Source organism: Balaenoptera acutorostrata, chromosome 13 (assembly GCF_949987535.1).
Source record: "Balaenoptera acutorostrata chromosome 13, mBalAcu1.1, whole genome shotgun sequence".
Lineage (NCBI taxonomy): Eukaryota > Metazoa > Chordata > Mammalia > Artiodactyla > Balaenopteridae > Balaenoptera > Balaenoptera acutorostrata.
In genome coordinates this window covers 66874403-66897879 of record NC_080076.1, presented here as the reverse complement: position 1 = coordinate 66897879, position 23477 = coordinate 66874403, and the positions used below count along the sequence as shown (strand labels likewise).

The window sequence follows — 23477 nt, the reverse complement described above, 5'->3', positions numbered from 1 at the left end:
CTGAGGTTTGGTGGGGAGGGTGGGATGGGAATCTCAGAATGGGAGGAGCCGGGCTGGCTCTGCAGGGTTGCAGGGAAGCATGGTGACAGCAGAGGGGGGTGTGGAGATGACAGCAGGTCCCATAATCTGCTGGGACCACCCAGGGAAGAGGGGGCCGAGGATGCAGGAGAAAGGGTGTGTGCACTGGTGGACTGCATGGACTGGTGGTGGCGGGTGGGCAGGGAGCCGGCTGGGAGCAGGACACAGCAGAGGGGGAGGAGCAGAAGGAGGGAGGAGTGCCGTCCAGGAAGGGGGCTTGGACGGACAAAAGAGGTGTGGCAGGTGTAGGGTAGCCAGGAGGAGGGCACTGCCCCAGAACCCAGTCTCCCCGAGCCACGCAGAGTCCCATCCACCCGGGACGGGGTCTGCCCAGAAAGTATGTGGTGTGAGAAGGGGGCCAAGGCAGGAGGTGAGACATGAGGGTGGGTAGGTGGGGGGCGGGGGACAGTGAGTGTGGCCCTGAGTGTGGGGACGGCGGTTGTGGTGGGGACGCCAGCAGGAGGGGGCCAGGGAGCAGAGTGGTGTCCCAGAGCGGGCTGCCCATAACTGAGGGTATGGAGGGTGGTGACCAGGGAGTGGGTGGCAGCTGGTGGAGAGCCTGTGAAATTGTGTAGGGAGTCATATGCAGGCTGTGGTTAAGTAAAATAAAACAGGAGAGTATAGAAAATATTAGGGCCTTGCACAAGGATGCAGATTAGATCATGAAACTTGTCCTATACATGTGGGTGCTGGATCATAATGTAGAATGTGTTTTGTACTATTTTTTACTATAGTAAAGCACAATAACATAACATTTGCCATTTTAACCATTCTTAAGTGTGTAATGCAGTGGTGTTAAGTGCATGCACATTCTTGTGCAACCATCCCCCCGATTTTTCATCATCCGAAACAGAAACTTTGTACCTATAAAATGTAAATTTTACTGTGGTCATAGTTAAAAACATTTGAAAGGCACTGGTCAATGGCCAGCGAGGGGGTTCGTGTCTGGGGCCGTGCAGAGGGCAAGATCCTTACAGGAGAGGAGGGCCAGTGAGCTGACAGGCCAGGGCACTGTGGCTGCACTCACTTCGATTCTAAGGGAAAGCTGTGTCTCCAAGAAGGAAGCCAGGAAATGCAAAGAACAACAGCGAATCTGGTGCTAAATTTTTCAAAGAATGAAGGGGTCTGAAGAAATAGTGCAAAACTAATAAAAGTGCCCAACTACCACTCATAGCTAGATATTTAGGTTAATATTGAGCAGCCAGGAAAAATATCTGTTAAAAAACCTGCAATAACAGAACAAAAGCAGGATACAAAATTATAAAACTTTGGCTCACATCAAAATTAGGATTTTTTTTTTCAGCAGAGGACTGGCTGAGAAAAAATATTTACAATAGCAAAAACAACCAAAGCTTAATATTTAAAACAATCAAAGGAATCTTGAAAATTCACAAGAAAAAAGAAACCCAGTTGGAAATGGAAGGAGACCTGAAAGGCTCAATAGTTCTTGAAAATGTGCAAGAACCGTCTTCAAGTCACTTAGCAGCGGGCTCTGTGGAAGCCGGGAGACGCGGACGTGGCCGGGAGAACGGCCGCGCTCCAACAGCAGATGGGACTCACCCAGAGGCACCGAGAGCTGTGCGGATACATTGCATCACGGGAAGGAAACAAGATCATGGGCGCTACCATGTATAGAAAGGGTATCTACACTGTGACCCAAACGGGGTGGGCTGATGCTGATGCTGGGATTTAAACATCAATCTAGGGAGAAAGGCCGGGGGACCCACACAATGAACACAGGGGAGGCCTGCGGGGCGGAGTGCGGACGCGGGGCGGGGCGGGCTGTCCGGAGCTTCCCCACGGGCCACGTGTGCATCCAAGGCGCTCAGGTCCAGCAGCTCCGAGCGGCCGGGAGGGGGGCGGGGTGGCGACGCGGAGGACCCGCCCTCGGGATGGGGTCGTCGAGGGGTCCGGCCAGGAAGCCCGGCCCGCGCCCCCTCCCTCAGCCCCCGGGGCTGTGAGCCGGCGTGGCCTCCGCCGACCCACGTGTGCCGGGGAGAGCGGGCGACCGCCAGCTCCCTGGACTCGTGGTTCCGACCGCCGCTGACCCCGCAGCCGAGATCTCAGCTCAGGGCAACCCGCGCCTGCGCGGCGCGCTCCTCTTTTGAGCCCGCCCCGCCCTAGCCCCGCCCCATCCCCCCCGCGCGGCCCCGCCCCCGCACCCCTCGACCCTCACTGGCGGGCTCCGAGGCCGCGCTCGGCGGGCCGGCCAATGGGAGCGCGGCGCGCCCCGCGGCACGTGCGCCCTGCCCTGCCCAGCCGAGGGCGAGCCGGCCGAGCTGCGGGCGGGGGCGCGCGGGGCGGGGGCGCGCGGTCGGGGCGGGGCGCGGGGCGGGGCGCGCGGTGTGTCCGGGGGCAGGGCCGCGCGCTGATTGGTCGGCGCCGCGCTCCCAGGCCGTTAACGGCGTCGCGGCGGGGCAGCGGCTTCAAAACAAAGGGCAGGCGGCCCGGGGGCGGCGGCGGCGGCGGCGGCGGCGGCGGCGGCGGCGGCGGCGGGGATGCCTCGCGCGCGGCCGGGGAGCCAACGGCCGCAGCGCGTCCCGGGCCGCGCCGGGGCCGCCGGAGAGCCGCGCCCGAGCTGAGCGAGGCCGGGCCGATGGGCGCTGCGGGCCGGGGCGCGGACCGGCGGGCGGCGGTGAGTAGGGCGGGCCCGGCGGGCGTACCGGGCGGTGTCGTCCGGGGGGCAGGGGGCGCGCTGCGGCGGGACCACCCGGGTTCGGCGCGGACCGCGACGCCGGGTCAGGAGCATTTCCCCGGTTCTCCCTCCTCCCGCCCCTCCCCACCCCGCCCTGGAGAAGGCTCGGGAGGAGCCGCCCGCCTGACGGTAACAGGCTTTTCCCCTAAAAGAAAGGTCGCGCCTGGGGAGGGAAATGAGGACAAAAGGGGCCTCCCAGCGTGTTCACGGAAGGGGGGCGTTTAAAGTTGCCCACGTGAAGGGCGAGGCCGAAATGCCTCGTCCCGCATTCGTTCCCCACTTGTGGCACCGACTGAGCTTCACGGGCGCAGAGCCTGCAGGAGCCTGAGCCTCCTCTCCCTGGCGAGGCCGGCCTCCAACGGGCATCGCCGGGAGTCCAGGTTAGGTGCCGAGTTCTGCGTGGGAAAGGGCTGCAGTTCCGTCTTAGATGGACCACGGTGTGGACGACGTTGGCGTCCCCACCCCAAGCTTTTTCTGTGCAGTTGCATTTTTCTTCTGTATGAAACATACACACCTCAACCTGTTGTTTCCTTTGCTAAGAATGTTAGTCTTTCCACCCATAACCCTCACTCTCCTGAACTCCTACCCAGGCCTCCCTCCTCCGGGGATGGCCTTCAGGTGCGTCCCTGAGCAAGCTGCTGCTCTCCCTGCACCTGTGCCTGCTGCGGCCTCCGCTCTGCTCCAAGAGATGGAACACACGTTGGTTGAGCCCCTGCCCCTCCGTGGCAGCTGTGCTTAATCCCGGTGTTGAGCGTTGCGATCCTGCCCGGGTCCCCCCAACCCTCGCCGTGGGATCTGGTCTGAGGGGAGCTGACTCAGGCTCTGGGAGCCCCTCCCGCTGCCTCTCCTTGCATCTCAGGGGCTAGAGTGTCTTCTGCGTGTGGGAGCCCCTCAGCCAGGATCAGGGGGACCCCATCTTAGCACAGCTGTAGCACAAGCCTTGGCCTGTAGTGGGCACTTTAAAAAAGTAACTGAATGATCCTAATCACCAATCTGATTAATCGTCTTTTTTTTAAAGGATATTTATTTTACTTTTTTTTTAAAGGAATTCCTTTTATTTTTATTATTTATTTATTTAGTTAGTTAGTTAGTTTTGGCTGTGTTGGGTCTTCGTTTCTGTGCAAGGGCTTTCTCTAGTTGCGGCAAGCGGGGGCCGCTCTTCATCGCGGTGCGCGGGCCTGTCACTGTCGCGGCCTCTCCCGTTGCGGAGCACAGGCTCCAGACGCGCAGGCTCAGTAATTGTGGCTCACGGGCCTAGTTGCTCCGCGGCATGTGGGATCTTCCCAGACCAGGGCTCGAACCCGTGTCCCCTGCATTGGCAGGCAGATTCTCAACCACTACGCCACCAGGGAAGCCCTGATTTTTTTTTAAAAAATAAATTTATTTTATTTATTTATTTTTGGCTGCGTTGGGTCTTTGTTGCTGCGTGCAGACTTTCTCTAGTTGTGGCGAGCGGGGGCTACTCTTTGTTGCTGTGCGCGGGCTTCTCCTCGCAGTGGCTTGTTGCAGAGCACGGTCTAGGTGTTCAGGCTTCAGTAGTTGTGGCGCACGGGCTCAGTAGTTGTGGCTCGTGGGCTCTAGAGCACAGGCTCAGTAGTTGTGGCGCACGGGCTTAGTTGCTCCGCGGCATGTGGGATCTTCCCGGACCAGGGCTCAAACCCATGTCCCCTGCATTGGCAGGCGGATTCTTAACTACTGCAGCACCAGGGAAGTCCCAGTCTTTCTGATTTTAAATCAACTTCTTTATTTTGGAAACTTCAGATTTACACAAAAGTTGCAAAGATAGTACAGACAGTCCCAACGTGCCCCGCGCTCCGTGTCCCTGGTGTTACCATCCCATGTTGCCATGGTACGTTTGCCAAAATTAAAAACTGATAGAGGTATATGCCTTTGTCTAAACTCCAGACATTACTTTTTCCGTTTTTGAAGCACTAAAATTTATAAAGCTCTTTATGTTGAGAGCCTTTGACCCCTACCTGCCTTCACCAGGTTCCGCCAGGATCCTCTCAAGGGGCGGGGGTGGCAGGTACAGAGGGCAAGGACTTTCCATGCAGTGTCTTTTTCTCCCTGGTAGCCTGATGAGTGGAACATAGTTTCAAATATGAAGAAGCAGTAGAAGTCCCCTGCTTTAAAACCTTCTCATCTCTGACACTTTATTCGCAAGTCATTTGCTTTTAACTTTTTAGAGAGTAGTTAGATCTGCTAATCAGCAAAACCTGCAGGGAGTGGGAATTGTGAGCAGAGAGTTGAGTGAGGGGAGGATGGAGAAAGTTCTGAACCGCCAGGTCACTGGAGGCTGAGGGTTCCGGGGAGGGCAGTGTGAGTTGGATTCAGGAAAGAAGTCGAGAGAATGAGGTCCAGTCAGCTGCCGGCGACATCACTCCCGTGATTGTGGCACCGGCACTGCTGAAAGCCTGTCGCCGGTGATGGAGCCAAGCCACGTAGTCCACACCTGGGAAGCCTGAGAACCAGGACCAGGGTTCCCCGTGGGGTTTGTGAGGCGTTGAGACAGCTTGCCAACCCTCGGCCACTGCAACAGCAACCTGACACCTGGTATGATTCTCGGGTCCTCCGTGGGACTCACGATTCACCCCCATTTTACAGATTGGGTACCAGCTCGGCTTGAGGCCCCACAGGCTCCGCGTATGTGGCTTGGTTGGGTCGAGCCCCCGCAGCAGCCTGGCTCCCGCAGCCACACGGCCCCCACCCCCCAGCACCAGCCCCATTCTGGCTTCTCTCTGCCTCTCTGTTTTTTCCCTTCCCTTCCCCAACACAGGGATGCTTGATTATGTTTCAATTAGCATGTGGTTAATAAAATGGCATAAGATTCCCAGGCTCTTTCCTCCCACTTCCAGCTTAAGACAGGGCAGCCCTCCCTCTGTCATGCCTGCATCTTCCCTTCTTAGCGAGGAAAAAGGCAACCTCTGCTAGGAGGCATCCCAGGGCCACGGCTGGGAAACTTAGTTAGTGGGAGAAATTAAAAAGAATGTATCACAGGTTCTTAGAAAAGAAAGGCTCAGTGCCAGCGCCCTCCTCAGCAGTCTGGTGGGAGGAGGTGGAGGCAGGCCACGCTGGGGGAATGAGGGGGCTGGTTACGGGGGGACGCGGGGGCAGCTGGTGGGGCATGAGGGCAGAGGGGGCTTCATCTGAGGGCATAGGAGGCGGCCGGGAGAACTGAAGGAGTCTTCTCGCCCCTCCCAGCGGATCCAGGGATCCAGGAAGGCTGCGGTTCCAGAGACGTGGAAAAAAGCTTTTCACCCTGTAATTTAAGTAGGAAGTCCATGTGTGCGAAGGGAAGCTGGTACTGCCCGAAGCAAATTTTACACATGCTGTTGCTCTTTGATGGACACCTTCCAGGCCCCCCGACGCCTTGGGCCCATGTGCTGTGTGTGTGTGTTTGTGGTCAGTACCTACACTTGGTATCAAAATCAAAAGTTACAAAAAAGTAGATGGTGAGAAAGAAGTGGCTGAGGCCCCACCTTGGAAACAGTTCTGATAAGTCCATCAGTGCGTTTGGCCGGTCCCTCTTAGTGAGATGGGAGATGGTTTCTAATCTCTAGTTATTACAGGCAATGTTGTAACAGCCTTTTCCGGGGTTACTTTGCGCAGGGGCCAGGCAGCCTGGAGGGAAATGCCGGGGATGGACCCTGGGCCTGGGGCCTGTGCCCGGGTGCGCCAGTGGGTGCTGCCAGATGGCAGCGATGTCCCAGGTGCCTTCGCCAGTGGAGTTGTCAACTTTTTAAAATCTTTGCCAGCCTGCTAGGTTGTAAGACAGATACAGTGCACCTTTGGTTTGCATCCGTTTGTGATGTTCACACCTGCTCACCTGTCTACAGACACATGTTTACAGGGGTCCAGGGTGTAGATTCTCAGCTTTGAATCCAGCTGCACAGCTTGCTTACTAGCTCTCGGGGTGTCCGTTTCCCTGTCTGCACGGTGGGACTAATCAGACCACTCGTGTCTTAGGGCTGCTGTTAATTCATGGGATTCTCATAGACCAGCAGCAGCCTGGGCCACAAGGCTCTTGGGCGCCTCGTGATGGTGCTGGATGGGCTGCTCTCTCCTTGCTGGATGGGGCGGGCGCGTGGGCAGCACCTCGGCCTTCTGAGCTGTGTTCTTCCCCGCTGTTGCCAGCGCCGGAGTTGTGCACCAGCCCCAGGGAGACCCGCTTCCCTGCCCGCCTGTGCCTCCGTCCCTCCCCGCAGCCAGGTGGGCGAGGCAGGGCCGGGAGGACAAGTGAACCCATATGGGGACGAGAAGGGCCGGGAGCCCGCGCCCTCCCGGGAGTGTCAGCTGCTTGCTTGGGTGGTGGTTCTCAGGGTTTGTCTTTGGAAGCGTGGTAACAGCACCATATGGACATGGGCCTGATTTACGCTCTCTTAAAATAAATATCCATGCTTATTTTAGGAGAGAAACTTCTGGAATCCAGAATGTTGTTTTTGGCCTAAGAACTTACCCCACACTAACATCTTCGTGGGGTGGTGGCTGCTCCCCAAACCCAGGGGACACGGCGGCTGCAGTAGAAGTGAGGCACGTGATGCATTTCACCTCAGGTACTAAGGTGGGTCCTGACTTGTCAGCAGGTGTGGTTGGAAGAGCCCGTTTGTGTACTGGTGGCTGGAGAACTTGGTCAGGATTTCCCTGCCTCGGGGACATCCAGCCTGAAAACCTAGTTAAATCACGACACGCTTCTCTGTGACTGAGATCCAGCCAGGTTGGGCCGCTGCTCCTCTAGGACCCCCGGGAGGGCGGTGACAGGGGCGGAGGGCAGGACACAGATGGCAGGGCGCCAGGGTGGGAGGCACACCCAGCCCTTGAAGGGTGACTGTGGGTGCTGAGGATGGACCGGGCTCCACAAAGGTGACAGGAGCGCAAGAGTGGGGCTGCTCCGAGGGAAGGGGCGTTCAGGTAGGCCCCCTGCATGTGGGGGGCATTCACGGCGTGGAGAAATTCAAAGAAACAGAAACGCTTGGCAAGTTGCCACTTTATTTTATTTGCGGGATCTTAGTTCCCCAACCAGGGACTAAACCCGAGCCCCTTGCAGTGGGGGATGGAGTCCTAACCTCTGGACCGCCGGGGACGTCCTAAGTTGCCCCTTTAAACGGAGTCGCCCCATCAGAGGCCACTCCGATTTAGAAACGAGGGGTGTCCTGCTTTCTAATTATGAGTCAGAGTGGTGTCATTTGTCTAAAGGATGGGCTAAGTGAAGGCCGTTTCTTTAGTCTCGTTCAGGTCACTGGGAGCCATGCTTCTGCCACTAACGGGGCCCAGGACTCTGAAGGCCTGAACCACCAGGGATAAGAGAGGAGTTTATTCATTTAAGGGTCCTTTAAATACAAAGAGAAAAACTCAGGTGAAGATACTGAAACAGACAACATGCGTTCAGTCAGCACTGCAGTCAGAACAAGCGCATTCTGTCCTTGCTAAGGCTGGTTTTTCTGTCCTGAGCCGGGATACCCCAGCCTTGGTGAGTCTGAATGACCCTGAAATGACCGCTCCCGGGCCGGCTCCGGCGCAGCACGAGCTTCCCTCTGGCTGCTTCTGGCCTCTGATGTGATGGAGTTCAGGACACGCCACCCTAACGTGTGGCACCTAGGCTTCCTGAGTATCTTAAGCTTGAAGGAGTTTGAGAAAACAGCAGAAGGGGGGTGGTCAGAGTGACCTTCTTCCCTGAACCTGGCCATGAAACTCCCCTTTGAGAGGGCCCCCTCCCTGCACCAGGAAGAGGGAAGGCAGGGAATTGGGGCCGAGAAATCTGTATAAACAAACCTTGTCTTGTCTTCTTAGTTACTCCTTCACCATGGACCACCGCAGCCCAAACCCCTCCGGCCTCGTCAGTTCTTCACAAACTTATTGATTTGTTGTCTAAAAGGTATAAAAGCTTCCTGCTCCTGTTACTCTGTTAGTTCATTTTCAGACCCAGCCAGGGACCCTAAGAGGGTCAAGGAAAACTTTCCCTCCCCTACAGACACTTGTAAGATAAGTTCTAGACTCAAAGCTCTCTCTTTGTCTCACTGGCTCTCTGGCTCATTTGTACACACACATACACCCTCCTGGATTGTGATTTGAATTGCATTTAACGATTACTTTGGGGACGATTCATATATTTACAGTATCTTCCAGTCCTGGTCATGATTTAGCTCTCCATTGATTTAGGTTTTTATTATACCCCTCAGAGTTTTCTAATGTTCTCTGTAAAGGTGTTTCCAGTCTTTGAATGTGCTCTTAGATACTTTATTGTTACACTGTTGTATGAGAGTATGTTTTCCCTTATAAGCCTTTTCTTGACTTACCAGCTGGCTGGGACTTCTGGTACCGTTGAATGGAATTGGCGGTATAGAGAGCATCCTGGTTTATTCCTGATGTCAAAGATAATGTTTTCTAAGTTTTACCATTAAGCATGATGCTTGCTGTGAGTGGTTTTGGGATTTTTTTATTTGTTTGGTAGATGCCTCGTAAAAGGTAAGGAAGTTCTCTTACAATCTTAGTTTGTGTGGAATGTTTTTTAAATTGTGAATGGATGTTAAAATTTTGTTGAATGCTTTTTTTTTTTTTGCATCTATTGAGATAAACAGAACAATTGGTGGTAAATTTTTCTGATATTAAATTATCTTGCATTCCTGTGATAAAATCACCTTAATTATATTGTACCATCCTTTAAAATACTGCTAGACCCTGTTTGGTCATATTACTTAGGATGTTTGTATCTTGGTTTCTTTGAAGAAACTTACAGTGAATTCCCTTTTTTTTTTTTTTTTTCTTTTCCCTGCACCACGGGGCTTTCAGGATCTGTTTCCTGACCGGGGGTTGAACCCGGGCCACAGCAGTGAAAGCCCAGAATCCTAACCACTAGGTCACCAGGGAACTCCCCTGAATTCCATTCTTGTACTGCCCTGACCCAGGTTTGGTGTCAGTTTAAGCTACATCAGATGGTTGGAGAGTGCTTCCCCTTTCTCTTTCCTGAAAGAGTTTGTGTTGGATTGAAATGAATTCTTCCTTGAAGTATGGTGGAGCTCTCCAGGGAAGCTCCTTGCCTGTAGGTGTATTTGATTTGCATTGATATGTGTGCATATTGGGGGAGGAGACTTTTTACCAGTGATTTGATTTCCCTAATGTTTATAGGATTATTCAGGTTTTCTATTTCTTCTTGAATCATATTTTTAACTTAACGTTTTCCAGGAATTTATCTGTGTGGTTTACATTTTCCAATATATTGACTTAAATTGACCACAGCACCTCTTCCCCATGAGTCTTGCCCCCAGAAGGCGCTACCCGTTTGCATTTCTGATGGCTGGCTCTGCTGTCAGAGGTCATTAGTCTTTTCCGAGAACGCACATTTGCCTTGTCGATCCCCCCTAGTGGATCCAAGTTTTCCTTTTCTGTTTCAATATTTTTTTCCTATTTCTTTCCCTCCTTATATTTTTTGGGGATTGTTTTCCTGTTCTCAAACTTCTTAAAGATGGGTGTTTAGCTCATTAATTCCACCTGCTTATTTTCTATTAAGAGTCTACATTTCCCTTTAAGTTCAGGTAAGTACCTATTTTGTTATTGTTTAGTTCAAAATATTTTCTAATTTCCATTATTCTTAGACACATGGGTATATAGAAGTACATTTCCTAAATTATAAACATATGAGGATTTTTCTAGTTATACTTTATTATTGATTTCTAATTTAACTGTATTGTGGTCAGAGAATATACTATGGTTTCAGTCCTTGAATTTGTTGAGATGTGCTATGTGCTCAACTTTTGTAAATGTATAGGTGCAGTAAATGAGTCTGTGGTTCTTAGTTTCCTTTTTTTTTTTTTTAGAATGTTGGGGGTTTTTTTGTTTTGTTTTGTTTTGTTTTTATTTATTTATTTATTTATTTTTGGCTGTGTTGGGTCTTCGTTTCTGTGCGAGGGCTTTCTCCAGTTGCGGCAAGCGGGGGCCACTCTTCATCGCGGTGCACGGGCCTCTCACTGTCGTGGCCTCTCCCATTGCGGAGCATAGGCTCCAGACGTGCAGGCTCTGTAGTTGTGGCTCACGGGCTTAGTTGCTCCGTGGCATGTGGGATCTTCCCAGACCAGGGCACGAACCCGTGTCCCCTGCATTGGCAGGCAGATTCTCAACCACTGCGCCACCAGGGAAGCCCTCTTAGATAGTTTTCTACATGTATTTTAGTTCCAGTTTCTTCATCACAATGTGCAAATCCTGTATATCTGCCCTAGTTTGTGGTGTTCTACCAGTTAGTGAAAGATGCAGTAAAATACATACTATATTTTATACAAATATATACTATGTATTTATATATACTAAATATACTATAAATATATAAATTACTATGTAAACTATTTATATACTACAATTACTAGTCCTATTGATTATAAATTTATCTCTTAAGGTTTTTTCAATTTTTGACTTACATATTTTGAGACTGTGTTATTAGGTAACAAGATTTACGCTTGCTGTTTATCTCCCTGCTGTTTTATCTCATAAAGTTTTTCTATTAAATGTTACTATGTAGGGACTTACTGGTGGCACAGTGGTTAAGAATCCGCCTGCCAATGCAGGGGACATGGGTTCGATCCCTGGTCCAGGAAGATCCCACATACCCCGGAGCAACTAAGCCCGTGCGCCACAACTACTGAAGCCCGCGTGCCACAACTACTGAAGCCTGCACACCTAGAGCCCGTGCTCTGCAACAAGAGAAGCCACTGCAGTGAGAAGCCTGCGCACCGCAACGAAGAGTAGCCCCTGCTCATGGCAACTAGAGAAAGCTTGCGTGCAGCAACAGAGACCCAATGCAGCCAAAAATAATTAACTTTTAAAAATTTAAAAATGTTACTATGTAAGCAAAATATAAATATATTTAATAGTTTTTACTTTATTATTATTTTTCAGTATTTGTTTTTATTTATTATTTATTTTGGCTGTGCTGGGTCTTTGTTGCGGCATGCGGGCTTCTTAGTTGCGGCATGCAGTATCTAGTTCCCTGACCAGGGATCGAACCTGGGCCCCGTGCATTGGGAGTGCAGAGTCTTACCCACTGGACCACCAGGGAAGTCCCTTTACTTTATTATTTAAATATCTTTTTCTGTCCTTTTGCTACTTCTTTTTTTTGTTAATTTTTATTGAAATATAGTTGATCTACAATGTTGTGTTAGTTTCAAGTATACAGCAGAGTGATTCAGTTATACATATATACATATATTCATTCTTTTTCAGATATTTTTCCCTATATGGGAAAGATTACAGAATATTTAGTAGAGTTCTCTGTGCTATACAGCAGGTCCTTGTTGGTTATCTATTTATATATAGTAGTGTGTGTAAATTAATCCCAAGCTTCTAATTTATCCCTTCCCCCCAACCCCCTGCCCTACCTTTCCCCTTTGGGAACCATAAGTTTGGTATTCTAAGTCTGTGAGTCTGTTTCTGTTTTGTAAATTAGTTCATTTGTATCAGTTTTTAGATTGTACCTGTAAGTGGTATCATATAATATTTATCTTTCTTTGTCTGACTTACTTCACTTAGTATGATCATCTCTAAGTCAGTCCATGTTGCTGCAAGTGGCATTATTTCATTCTTTTTTATGGCTGAGTAATATTTCATTGTAGAACTATACCACATCTTCTTTTTTTTTTTTTTTAAAGGATTTTCTTATTTATTTATTTATTTATTTTTTATTTTTGGCTGTGTTGGGTCTTCGGTTCGTGCGAGGGCTTTCTCCAGTTGCGGCAAGCGGGGGCCACTCTTCATCGCGGTGCGGGGACCGCTCTTCATCGCGGTGCGCGGGCCTTTATCGCGGCCCCTCCCGTCGCGGGGCACAGGCTCCAGACGCGCAGGCTCAGCAATTGTGGCTCACGGGCCCAGCTGCTCCGCGGTATGTGGGATCTTCCCAGACCAGGGCTCGAACCCGTGTCCCCTGCATTAGCAGGCAGATTCTCAACCACTGCGCCACCAGGGAAGCCCTATACCACATCTTCTTTATCCATTTATCTGTCGATGGGCACTTAGGTTGCTTCTGTATCTTGCTTATTGTAAATAGTGCTGCAATGAACATTGGGGTGCATGTATCTTTTCAAAGTATGGTTTTCTTTGGATATTTGTCCAGGAGTAGGATTGCTGGATCATATGGTAGCTCTGTTTTTAGTTTTTAAGGAACCTTCATACTGTTTGCAATAGTGGCTGCACCAATTTACATTCCCACCAACAGTGTAGGAGGGCTCCCTTTTCTCCACATCCTCACCAACATTTGTTATTTGTGTTCTTTTTGATGATAGCCATTCTGACAGGTGTGAGGTGATAGCTCATTGTGGTTTTGATTTGCATTTTTCTATTTTAACTTCTTTGTGTGAATCACATACATACAAGATATTCATAAAACAAATATACTGTTAGCAAATAATTATGATTCATAAGTCTGTGTTGCCACCACCGAGGTTCTAGCCATATCTTTTTATCCTTTCTGCGTCCTTGTTTAAGGTGTGTGTCTCATAAGTAGCATCTAGATAAAGTTTGTTTTCTGTCTAGTTGAAACCTTCAACTCTAACATTTAGTTCATTTATATTTAATATACGCATTGAAATATTTGGGTTTAAATCTTCCTTCTGTCATTGTGCTTCCTGTTCTTCCCATGGTGTTTTTCCTCCCTTCCTCACCGCCCTTTACAGTTTTGGAAGTTATACACCTGCTCTTTGTTCTTACAGAAGTTTCATCAGAAATTACAACATTTATCCTTAATGTACCAGAATCTACATTTAATCCATATGTGGGTCTTCTTTTTTGGACAGTACCCAGACTCTGGGAGTCGTTGGTCTGCGCCTTCACCCTGGCTTCTGCTCACATATCATGAGCGGATCTCTTCAAAGTTCCGTGAGACACTGCTGCTCTGCCCACCTGCACATGGACCGTTTTCTTTACTCACCATTCTGCCTTCTTTTAGAGTCTGAAGTTTAGACTTTAGTGGGGTTTGTTTTGTTTTTCTGTCTGAATCATATCCTTGAATTTCCTTTAGAGATATTTTGCAGAAGTCAAACTTTTTAGTTGTCTGCAAATGTCATTTCCTGAATTCTTTTTATTTATTTATTTATGGCTGTGTTGGATCTTCATTGCTGTGCGCAGGCTTTCTCTAGTTGCGTCCAGCAGGGGCTGCTCTTCATTCCAGTGTGTGGGCTTCTCACTGAGGTGGCTTCTCTTGTTGCGGAGCACGGGCTCTAGGCACGTGGGCTTCAGTAGTTGTGGCTTGCGGGCTCTAGACCACAGGCTCAGTAGTTGTGGCACACGGGCCTAGTTGCTCTGCGGCATGTGGGATCTTCCCGGACCAGGGCTCAAACCCTGCATTGGCAGGCAGATTCTTAACCACTGCGCCACCAGGGAAGCCCCCATTTCCCGAAATCTTGAAAGATATTTTCACTGCATGTAGAATTCTGGGATAGCAGTTATTATCTTTCAGGAATTTACAGGTACCTTCCCCTACTGCCTTCTGGGTTCCACTGTTTTACTTGGGAAGTTGCTGTTGAAAGGTAGTTTTCCCTTCCCTTCTGGATGCTTCTAAGACTTTTTTTCTTTTTTCTTTGGTGTTCTGCAGTTTCACTATTATGTGATCAGGTGTGGCTTTTTTATTTATCTTGCTTGGGATTGTTGGACTTGTCTGTGGATTGGTGTCTTTCTTCAGTTCTGGAATCGCCTCCTCATCTCCTCACATAGTGCCTCTGCCCCATTTTCCTCTCACTTTACCTTCTGTAAATCCACACACATCTGTGCTTTTGCTATCAGATCCAAGAAGTCACTGCCAAATCCAACATCGTGAAGATTGTTCCCTACATTTTCTTCTAAGGGTCTTATAGTTTTAGTTTTTACGTTTAGTTCCTTGATCCATTTTGAGTGCATTTTTGTATATGGTGTGAGGCAGGGGTCCAACTTCATTCTTTCACATGTCAATATCTTGTTTTCCGGCACTATTTGTTGAAAAGACTGTTCTATCCACATTGAATGGTTGTGACACCCTTGTTGAAAATCACTTGACTATATATGTGAGGGTTTACTTCTGGACTGATAACGTAATTTCTCAGAGATTAATAATACCGGATCCATCACACGTATTCATAAATGACATGGTGCTTTGAGTCGCCAATTCCATTGTTTGGGACAAGATGTATCCAGTGCTGCTGGCCTCACTCAGATGGGAGTCGTGTTGGCTGCTGTTTCTTTCACGTTTTCTGAGCCACACGATATAAGATGTATTTGGGCAAAAGTTTTCTCAAATTATTTATGTGTAAAAGTAGTTCACCTGCCACTTCCAACTAAATTTAGAATGGCTAAGCCGTGATTAGCTATTAGTATTTTTATGTACTCGTATTACTATTTAAGTATTAGATCTTTAACATCTAGGCCTGCCCTTCCCTTCTTTACAACAGGCTTCCTAAACACACTTTTTGTGTTTCATTCTCTCTGTGACCCTCTGCTCTGTGTTGACTTGTTGACAGGTTGTGGCGTTTTTCTCTCACCCCAGCTGTGTGGACAGAGCCACACGCCCTCCAAACAACAACGGCTCTTGCGTGCATGTTCCAGTGTTTCTTCTGTCAGAGAGCCCAGCAGAGCTGCAGCTCCTCCCGTGCCAGCCCTGAGCTGAGCCAGGAGTGCCCAGCGGAGATGGTGAAGATGACAAGGTCCAAAACTTTCCAAGCGTATCTGCCAAACTGCCACCGAACGTACAGTTGTGTCCACTGCAGGGCCCACCTGGCCAATCACGATGAGCTGATCTCCAAGGCAAGTGTCTGGTCAAGAACTCGGCAGGCTGCCCTCAGCCATGATCACTGAGCCTAAGTGTAGACAAATACTGAACCACCCCATGGCCTCCTGGGTTTGCTGGGCCCAGAATGTCTGGAGCCCTGTGGGCGGCACTGAGGGAAATTGTGTGTGTGAGTGAGGGCAGCTACGTCGTGGTCTTGGCCGTGGTCTTTGCCGAGTGGTGGGTTTTGGGGGCCAGGCCACGGGCCTCTGAAGATCCGACAGTAAGATGTCAGTGACTTGTCAGAGCAGTTAAATTCATGTAAAGCCAGAGGACATGGACAGTACAAAGGAAGCCTGGAAAATCTGTGTAAATAGTTTCATAATAAGGGAATTAAGAAAGTTTTGAAACTCAGAATAGTTAAGAAGAGAAGAGGCTGCCTTGGGGGAAATGGGATCTTTCAGGAAAGAGCCTGGGAGGGAAGCTCTGCCAGGGCTGCAGCGCTGTGCGGGCCACGAGCAGCCCCTGGGGGCGAAGAGGGCAGGATCCACCTCATTGCCTTGAACTCTTGACTAGCAGTTTGTCATGTTTATAACCAACCACTTGGGAACATTTAAAACAATCCCTCGGGAGACAGTGACTGTCCTCTCTCCCTGTGCTGTGGGTCACGACCCCCACCCGTCCTCTAAGTCCGCCTCCCTGGGCAGGAGCCTTCTGCTCCTTTGAAAACAAAGTCATCAAGAAGTTTCTGGAACCCATGCTTAGGCCTCTTGTTTCAGGCAGTTAGAAGAACGTCTCTGTACTTGGGGTAAGGAAGTGACAGGGTCCTTTTTTGGGGGGGGACACACATGCGGCTTGCAGGATCTTAGTTCCCTGACCAGGGATGGAACCTGTACCTCGTGTAGTGGAAGTGCAGAGTCCTAACCACTGGACCACCAGGGAAGTCCTGGGTCCATCATCTTAAGGGAAAACCATCAGATAAGGTGGTGTCTGTGCCATCACTGCTTCTGTGGCGCCTCTGTGCGTCCAGAAGCTTCAGTGGAAGGGCAGCCCCTCAGCACCGGCTTCGGAGGCAGAGCTGCTCCAGGGCGTCCAGATCGGCCATGTAGCTCAGGCGCTGCTCTGGCCACACGGTGGGGGGAGTGGGTTGTTAGTGTCCAAAAGGAATTTGAGGTGCTTCTTTCAAAGGACCCCAAAGCCAGTAGTAAGCTGTTCTTTAAAATAATCAAGCACAGAGGCCCTCTGGGTGGAGCTGCCCTGACGTGGCCTCGCGTTCCAGCTGGTGAGGAATGGCGTCACTTCCATCTGACCACGACAAAGCCTTTAACCCCTTTCTTCTTTGCAGTCCTTTCAGGGAAGTCAGGGACGAGCCTACCTCTTCAACTCAGTGTGAGTATCACTGCCGTGGCCTCACCAGTGCCGCGTCCGCCACCAGGCCCCGCGTGCTGCTTCCAAGAGCCCGCCAGTGCTCGCTGCCGTCGAGGGCTCAGGAAAGCAGATGCCTTTTTCCCAGGCTGGGTGTGGTTTGTTTCCTACTGGGGTAGATCTTGATTTCCACCGAGACAGCAGGACTGTGGGCCCCTCCCCACAGCCTGTCCCATCCTGGATTCTCGGGGGAGGCAAGAAGTTGTTCCTTCTCATCATAGGTGGGGGGAGGCAGGGACAGGAGGGGAGTCAGGAAGGACACCCTGTGTCCTGGGAACAGCTGGTCGGGGTGGAACTGTGGGCCCAGGGCCCCATGAGGGTCCCAGCACCTCCTCCCCACAGGGTGAACGTGGGCTGCGGCCCTGCGGAGGAGCGGGTCCTTCTTACTGGCCTGCACGCCGTGGCGGACATCTACTGTGAGAACTGCAAGACCACACTCGGGTGGAAATACGTGAGTGACCGCGGGTCCGCTGTAATAAAGAACACGTTCCCAGTGGAAACAAAACATGCCAGGAAGCGGGATAGGTGCTGCCAGTCAAGGAACACGTTTTAAAACCGCATCTTTCAGAGTCCATGGACTGGGGGAGGGAGGGATGGTCACCAGCCAGGTGGGAGGTGGGGAACTGGACATGACCCTGCAGTTGCGCTCACAGCAGACCCCTCTGCAGCGCTCGGGGCCCCACCCCCAGGACCCGCCTGGGCCCTGTGCCCTGGTGCTGTCCCACACACCACCCACTCCCATACTCCAGCACGGGGCGGGGGGGGCCTGTGTCTGAGCCATTGCATCCCTTGCCCCCGAGAAGGGCCTTCCCCTCTCCACCATCTGTGACCCTGAGGACTTCACTCCCCTGTACCTGGAGTCCCGGGAAGGAGGCCTTTGCTTGGCTTCCCTTCCCAAACTGCCCCGCACGTGGTCGGTGCTCAGTAACAAACTTGAATCAGTAGTTCCCGACAAGTTTCACCATTACTCTGCAAGTCCAGGCCAGACCTGCCCTGCTCCTGAGGGCTGGTCACCCAGATAGCCACCCATCCCCGGCCCTGGACCGCACGGCACAAGGGGCGTCTGGGGAGACATGATACTGCAGTTATTTTCTTTGCGAAGTGTAAAATGAAGTTGAAAAGCAAAACCGATTCTGTCCTGAAACCTTGTCTCTCTCTTTTCAAGGAACACGCCTTTGAGAGCAGTCAGAAATATAAGGAAGGAAAATTTATCATTGAGCTTGCTCACATGATCAAAGACAATGGTTGGGAGTAAAGTGAAAACTTCCTGTTCTCTTTTGAATATGATTTTGTGAAAGAGATGGTAAATGTAATGGAAACATAGGCACATCTGATGGCAGTGTTTCTTGAACTCGAGTCTCACAGGCGGCCTCTCCAGGCCAATCCCCTGGGTAAGGCGTCCCTCCGATCTGTGTCTTCAATAACACGGTTATTTCTGAAAAGTTTCAACGACCTTTTTCTAATTTCTCAAGATGTAGAGAAAAGACCTAACCAACTGGTGACTTATCCATCCAGTTAACACCTTCTTTAACCAATGCCTTTAAGATAGTTTGGCTCTGCTCTTTCGTGTTTGATAGAAAACCAGACCGAAGCCCCAAAGCCCACAGGGAGGTCTCTTCGGAGAGCCAGCTTCCCCTCTTGTTTGGATAGAAGGTACAGTAACCACTGCTCCCCGATTCGCGGAACAACACGTTGGTTATTCTTCTCGCAGATGAGCTGTGAGGGCAGTGCTTATTTAGGAATCTCTCAGACATCTATGAATCTATGCACCAAGGGTGTTTTTTAGCCTTGTTCAAAAACCGAGGCCACCAGTGATAACATTTTAGATAAGCTATAAATAGAGAAGTGTGTCTAATGGAACATGCTGTTTATTTAAGCCAGTAGCTCCCTTATCTCACAGGCAAGTGAACAAGTAGTTACCAGAGACAGTCTCGGGCTGGTGTGCAGGCACAGGCCCACGGGGGCTCCAGGTCAGGCACTGGGCGGCTGGTCCATGGAGTTAGAGTGGAACGCGCTGGACCAAGAGAAATCGGGTTTCCTTTTCTACTCTGATGTATTTGAAGAAAAAATTATTTTTTGCATATTTGAAAGAGGCCAGAGCAGGCTAAGCTTCCAAATTTAACATTTGCCAGATAGTTTTAAAATTTTTTTGGAAAAGGTTACAGTCGGAAGACAAGGTTTAAACTTTGCAGTGAAGATGTTTGGTTTGTTCAGCAGGTCCCCGTGCCTCCCTGGTTCTGTCCTGTGGGCCGACACAGGCAGGGCCCAGCAGCCTCCCGAGTCCTGCGTTTCTGCCACAGGTTCAAGTTCCGACTCACCCGTGCCTATGCAGGGAGTGGGCACCACCCACGGGTTTTGGCCACTTTGCAGAGAATGGAGGCCAAAAGGCATCCCCAAAACAGTTTTCGTGTTCAGTGTTCTACCTGGCTCTGGCCAGTGGGCCCAGCCTGCCACTGGGCGTCTGGGGGCCTTCAGTGTGGTCACCGGGGCATGAGACTCCCGGGACCCCAGTGCCGAGGGTCAGAGAGAGGGCTGAGGGAGGGGGGAAGAGAGGAGGGCACAGGCCGGCTCCCAAACTCCTTCAGACGAGGTTAGTCCTATGGCCACAAGCGCGAGCTGGCTAGGGACAGAGAGGGACTGGCTGCCAGTTGGTGGGTGGCCCTCCCCTGGCCCCCAGCCACTCACCTGGGCTTCCCTTTGACACCATCTCTGTCTGGACCTGCAGCCTGGATTGTGAGGAGTGTCCTGCCTGCCCTGGGTGCTGGGTCGTCCACGAGGGTGCCCAGCGGGCCTGGATGCATCTCAAGTTGCCAAGGAAGTGCTTGGCACGGCGCAAGCCTCCACTGCAGGCACTCTGCCGCCTCCCAAGCTGGGCCCCGGGCCTGGTCCTCAGTGCCCCGTGAAGGCCTGGCCAGCACCTTCCCTGAGACGTGAGTACGAATCCCTGAGACCCCACCTGAGCCAGCGGCTCCTCAGCCGGGCCTCCTCCCCAAGCTTCAGCCTGTGGCCCAGCTGCTTCTCCAAAAGATGCTTGCTGACGCTGAGGAACCTCCTAAAATTCCTCTGTATACACTCAACTTATATTTAGAGCTTTTGTATGTTCTGGGCACAGTTACCGCTCCTCCGCTCTGAGCACTTTGGTTTTGTGCCGTCTCTGTGGTGGCATTGAAGTGTTTTTACCAGTGGTCCATGATGACTTTTGTATTTTTGTAGCTGACACCAACAAAGACTCTTAACAATTTTCTTGTTAGTCTTCTGCAAAATCCAAGCTCCTTTTGAAACCAAATGAACTGACTGTGAGCAGCTTCAAGGACGGACACTCACGAGACCACAACCAGATGTGCTGGTCAAGTGCTCTGGAATGCGCCACCCTTTTAAATTCCTAAACAGTAAATATCACCCTGTGACTTTTATTTATTTAAGATATTTTTTTCCTTGCGAAGAGTGGGAGGTGATGCCAGGATTATAAATCCATTTAAGTTAAACTATGTAATGTCTTCTGCACAGTACATATATATATAGTATTTTTATACCTTAACGCTTATTCTTGATGGCATCTGTCAGATATTAGGAGGGATCAGAAATGGGAATTGTTTAAAAAGTCCTTTAATTTACCTGATAACCTCACCAGGGATTTAACAAAATCTGAACGTTTTTAATATCTAGAAAACTAAAATTTAAGCTCAAAATGACCTACAGAAATGTAAACCCTCATTTGTCAAAGCCTCTGGGCAGGCCTGTCCTCTGCTGTGTGGGTGGCGCTGCGGGGCTGCAGCCCAGGGTGGCCAGCCTTCCCTCAGGGCAGTTGGGCACAGCTGCCGGACAGACGGATGGACAGAAGCCCAGGCCAGCCCGAAGGTTTGCCCCTCAAGCAGGACTGCCAAGCTCACGTGCACAGGCTTCCTCTGGCCCCACGTCCAGCTCTCCGTCCTCTGTCTGTGTGAGGTTTAAAAATAAAGCTTCCAACAACATCCAATGTCTCCTAGTTAGCAGCATCACGGGTCTCGCGGCCTGACGGGGTAGCCAAGGAGCTGCTGAGGGCGGAGCCCCCAATCCGGGGGTCCAGGAGCCCTAGGCAAGCGTCCCCACGTGGCCCACAAGGACACTTAACGCTGGCCGTCACCAGGCCCTGCCACCTCCTCCCCGTGACCCCAGCTCCCGGAGACAGCACGGGTGTGTAAGCCCCTCAATGGTGAGAGGGTTGGGAAGATGTGAGGGACAGCAGCCTGGCCCAAGGCATCGGGGGAGTGGGAAGGTCACCATAGAGTCCAGGTCCCAGCTGACGGTCATGGGCAGGGGCCTCAGAGGACGGGCTGCACGGCGGGTCCATGCGCAGGGAAGGCGCCGCCATCCGTGGGGACCTGCACGTGAGGCTCGGAGGAGGCAGGTGAGACAGGCCCAGGGCTCAGAAGCAGAGATGTGGAAAGAGCCACAGTACCTTCTAGAAATAAGAGCTGTAGGCACTCACTGACGTGAGGTTTCGGGTGAGGCAGGAAAGGAGAGAGATGGACCAGAGCCCAAGGGGGTGGTGGCCGTGCTGACCCGAGGACACAGGTGCTGAGAGTAGGGGAGGGCAGCAATGACCCTGTTGGCCTCGCAGCAGGAGCAGACGGGTCCTGGGAGGAGGCAGCTCCTTCCTCCACGGGAGCTCCTTGGAAGCCGAGGGAGCAGTGTCACAGTCAGGAGGACTGCAGGATGGTGGGCGCAGAAAGGGCAGGCTTTGAAGATCTTCAATAGAGACACCCCCGAGCAGGTCCCCAGGTCGTGTGTGAGCACAAGGCCAGGCCCTGAGGCTGGAGAGGAGTTGGCAGGGGGGGACACCAGCTCCCAGGGCCTCTGCTCGCCCTTTGCCAGGAACAGCGGGAGCCAGCTGGCTTCGCCCTCCTGACTGAGGCAGAGGGGCAGAGGGGCAGAGGTGGAGACAGACAGGGCCAGGCCATCCTACCCAGGGAGAGACGAGGTGGCCCGTGGACTCCCAAGGCCAGGAAAGAGGACCCAGGCCAATAAACCAGAGCTTTATTGAGTCGCAGCTCAAAGGGCAGACAACTCAGGGACACAGTCCAAGTCCCTACCAGAATCCAGAGCGGCCAGCCTGCTGCTACCACGAGCTGAAGTCCCCAAAACCTCGGCTGGGCTTTTTCTTGGCCACGGGGACAGCTGCACTGGTGGAGGGTTCTTCCTCTGCTACCCGTTTCCTGGGGAGAGAAGCAGCAGACAAGAGCTGCCATGCGGGTACCAGGCCCCGAGCTGGGAGCCCCGACCCCCCCTCCTTCACCCTGCACCAAGGCACCCCCAGCAGCCAGCTCATGGCACAATCCCGTGCCCCCGGCTGCCCACCCCCAGCGGTAAGTGCAGGGAGGGCACCGTGGAGACTCACGTGACCACCGGGCTGATGTACTTGCCCACCCCCTGGCGGTACGTCTGGGGGCCCTGGCTCCCCTGCTGGGGCTGGCTGGTCTTGGCTGTGCTCTCCAGGGCCACTGCCTCCAGCCGCGTCTTCTTCCGCTCCTCAGCGATCTGCGGCAGGCAGGGGAGTGTCTGGCCTGGAGCCCTTGGGCCAGGTGGAGCTCCTGGGGACAGAACGGGCCCCGAGTGCCCCCCTCACCTTGGCATCGGCTTCCTCGTAGGGGTCCACAAACACTGTGGTGGAGTCCATGCGAATCTCCTCCTGGTGGGGGTGGGAGGGGGTGAGCAGAGCCGGCGCAGGCCCCCAGCCCGCCTAGGGCCCGCCCAGTGCCAAGCCTGAGGAGCAGCCCCCATGCTCCCAGGCACATACCTTAGGGCGGTCAGTTTTGGGGTCACTCTCCACATTCTCCATGGCCGTCAGTGTGTCAAAGCCTCCAACAACCCTGCAGCAGAGCGATGGGGCGCCTGAGAATGTGCCCAGGGCAGGGCACCCACAAAGGCCATGTCCCTGCGCAGGCCAGGGGCACAGAGTGGCTCCAGAACGAGCCAGTAGGACCCAGAGATGAGGGGCGGGGTCCCCGGGCCCGGCTGGTGGCCAAGTCCAGCTGGCTGCCAGCTCTGTCAACAAAGATTGATCGGGACCCGTCCACACTCATAATGTCTGTAGCTGATTTTGTGCTACGACCAGAGCTGGGGTGTGACAGAGACCATGAAGCCACAGAGCTGGAAATACCATCTGGGCCTTCACAGGATGGGTGCCGAGCCCCAGACAGGAGATGGGGAGAGAGACAGACAGGATGTGGCCCAGCTTTGAGATTCGGGACCATTCAAGGGAGAGCCTGAGGGGGTCAGGCAGGGCGCTGCGTAGGCCACTGGGGCGGGTCTCAGGTCCAGAGGGCCAAACTCCCTGCCCACCCCCATCCCCCCCCCAAGAGAAGCCCCAAGCCCCCACTTGTGCAGAGACACAGACGGGGCAAGTGGGAGCAGGCCCAGCCCAGGGAAAGGTAGACCTCACGTGCAGCTCCTTACCGCCCGAAGATGGTGTGCTTCTTGTCCAGGTAAGCGCAGGAGCGGAAGGTGATGAAGCTGGGGAAAGAGGGATGGTCAGGGAGAGCCTGTGCCCCCCAACCCGCCTGCCTCGGCCCCCTACCAGGCCGCCCA

At 52.2% G+C, this 23477-nt stretch overlaps 2 protein-coding genes across 4 annotated transcripts in view; one reads left to right on the top strand and one right to left on the bottom strand.

The window, feature by feature from the left end:
* Positions 1-2559: 2559 nt before the first annotated feature.
* Positions 2560-20881, top strand: YPEL1 (yippee like 1). Of its 2 annotated transcripts, XM_057526529.1 has the most exons (6): positions 2560-2713; positions 7181-7326; positions 15241-15523; positions 16831-16874; positions 17253-17361; positions 18076-20881. In XM_057526529.1, the coding sequence occupies exons 1-6, from the start codon at positions 2675-2677 to the stop codon at positions 18163-18165; spliced, it is 711 nt and encodes a 236-aa protein (XP_057382512.1). In that variant the 5' UTR covers positions 2560-2674; the 3' UTR covers positions 18166-20881. The 2 variants fall into 2 exon arrangements, with proteins under 2 accessions (XP_057382512.1, XP_057382511.1); XM_057526528.1 differs by having other exon boundaries at positions 17253-18117.
* PPIL2 (peptidylprolyl isomerase like 2) overlaps positions 20500-23477 on the bottom strand; it is a 24402-nt gene continuing 21424 nt past the window's right edge. The window contains exons 16-21 of one of the 2 annotated variants that reach the window (XM_007196291.2): positions 23346-23402; positions 22687-22759; positions 22516-22578; positions 22288-22427; positions 21983-22105; positions 20500-21598 (exon numbers count right to left, since the gene is read on the bottom strand). In XM_007196291.2, coding sequence (XP_007196353.1) covers positions 22009-22105; positions 22288-22427; positions 22516-22578; positions 22687-22759; positions 23346-23402 — 430 coding nt within the window. In that variant the 3' untranslated portion in view covers positions 20500-21598; positions 21983-22008. Of the gene's footprint in view, positions 21599-21909; positions 22106-22287; positions 22428-22515; positions 22579-22686; positions 22760-23345; positions 23403-23477 lie in introns of those variants that run through there. The other variant, XM_028162380.2, reaches the window with a different exon arrangement.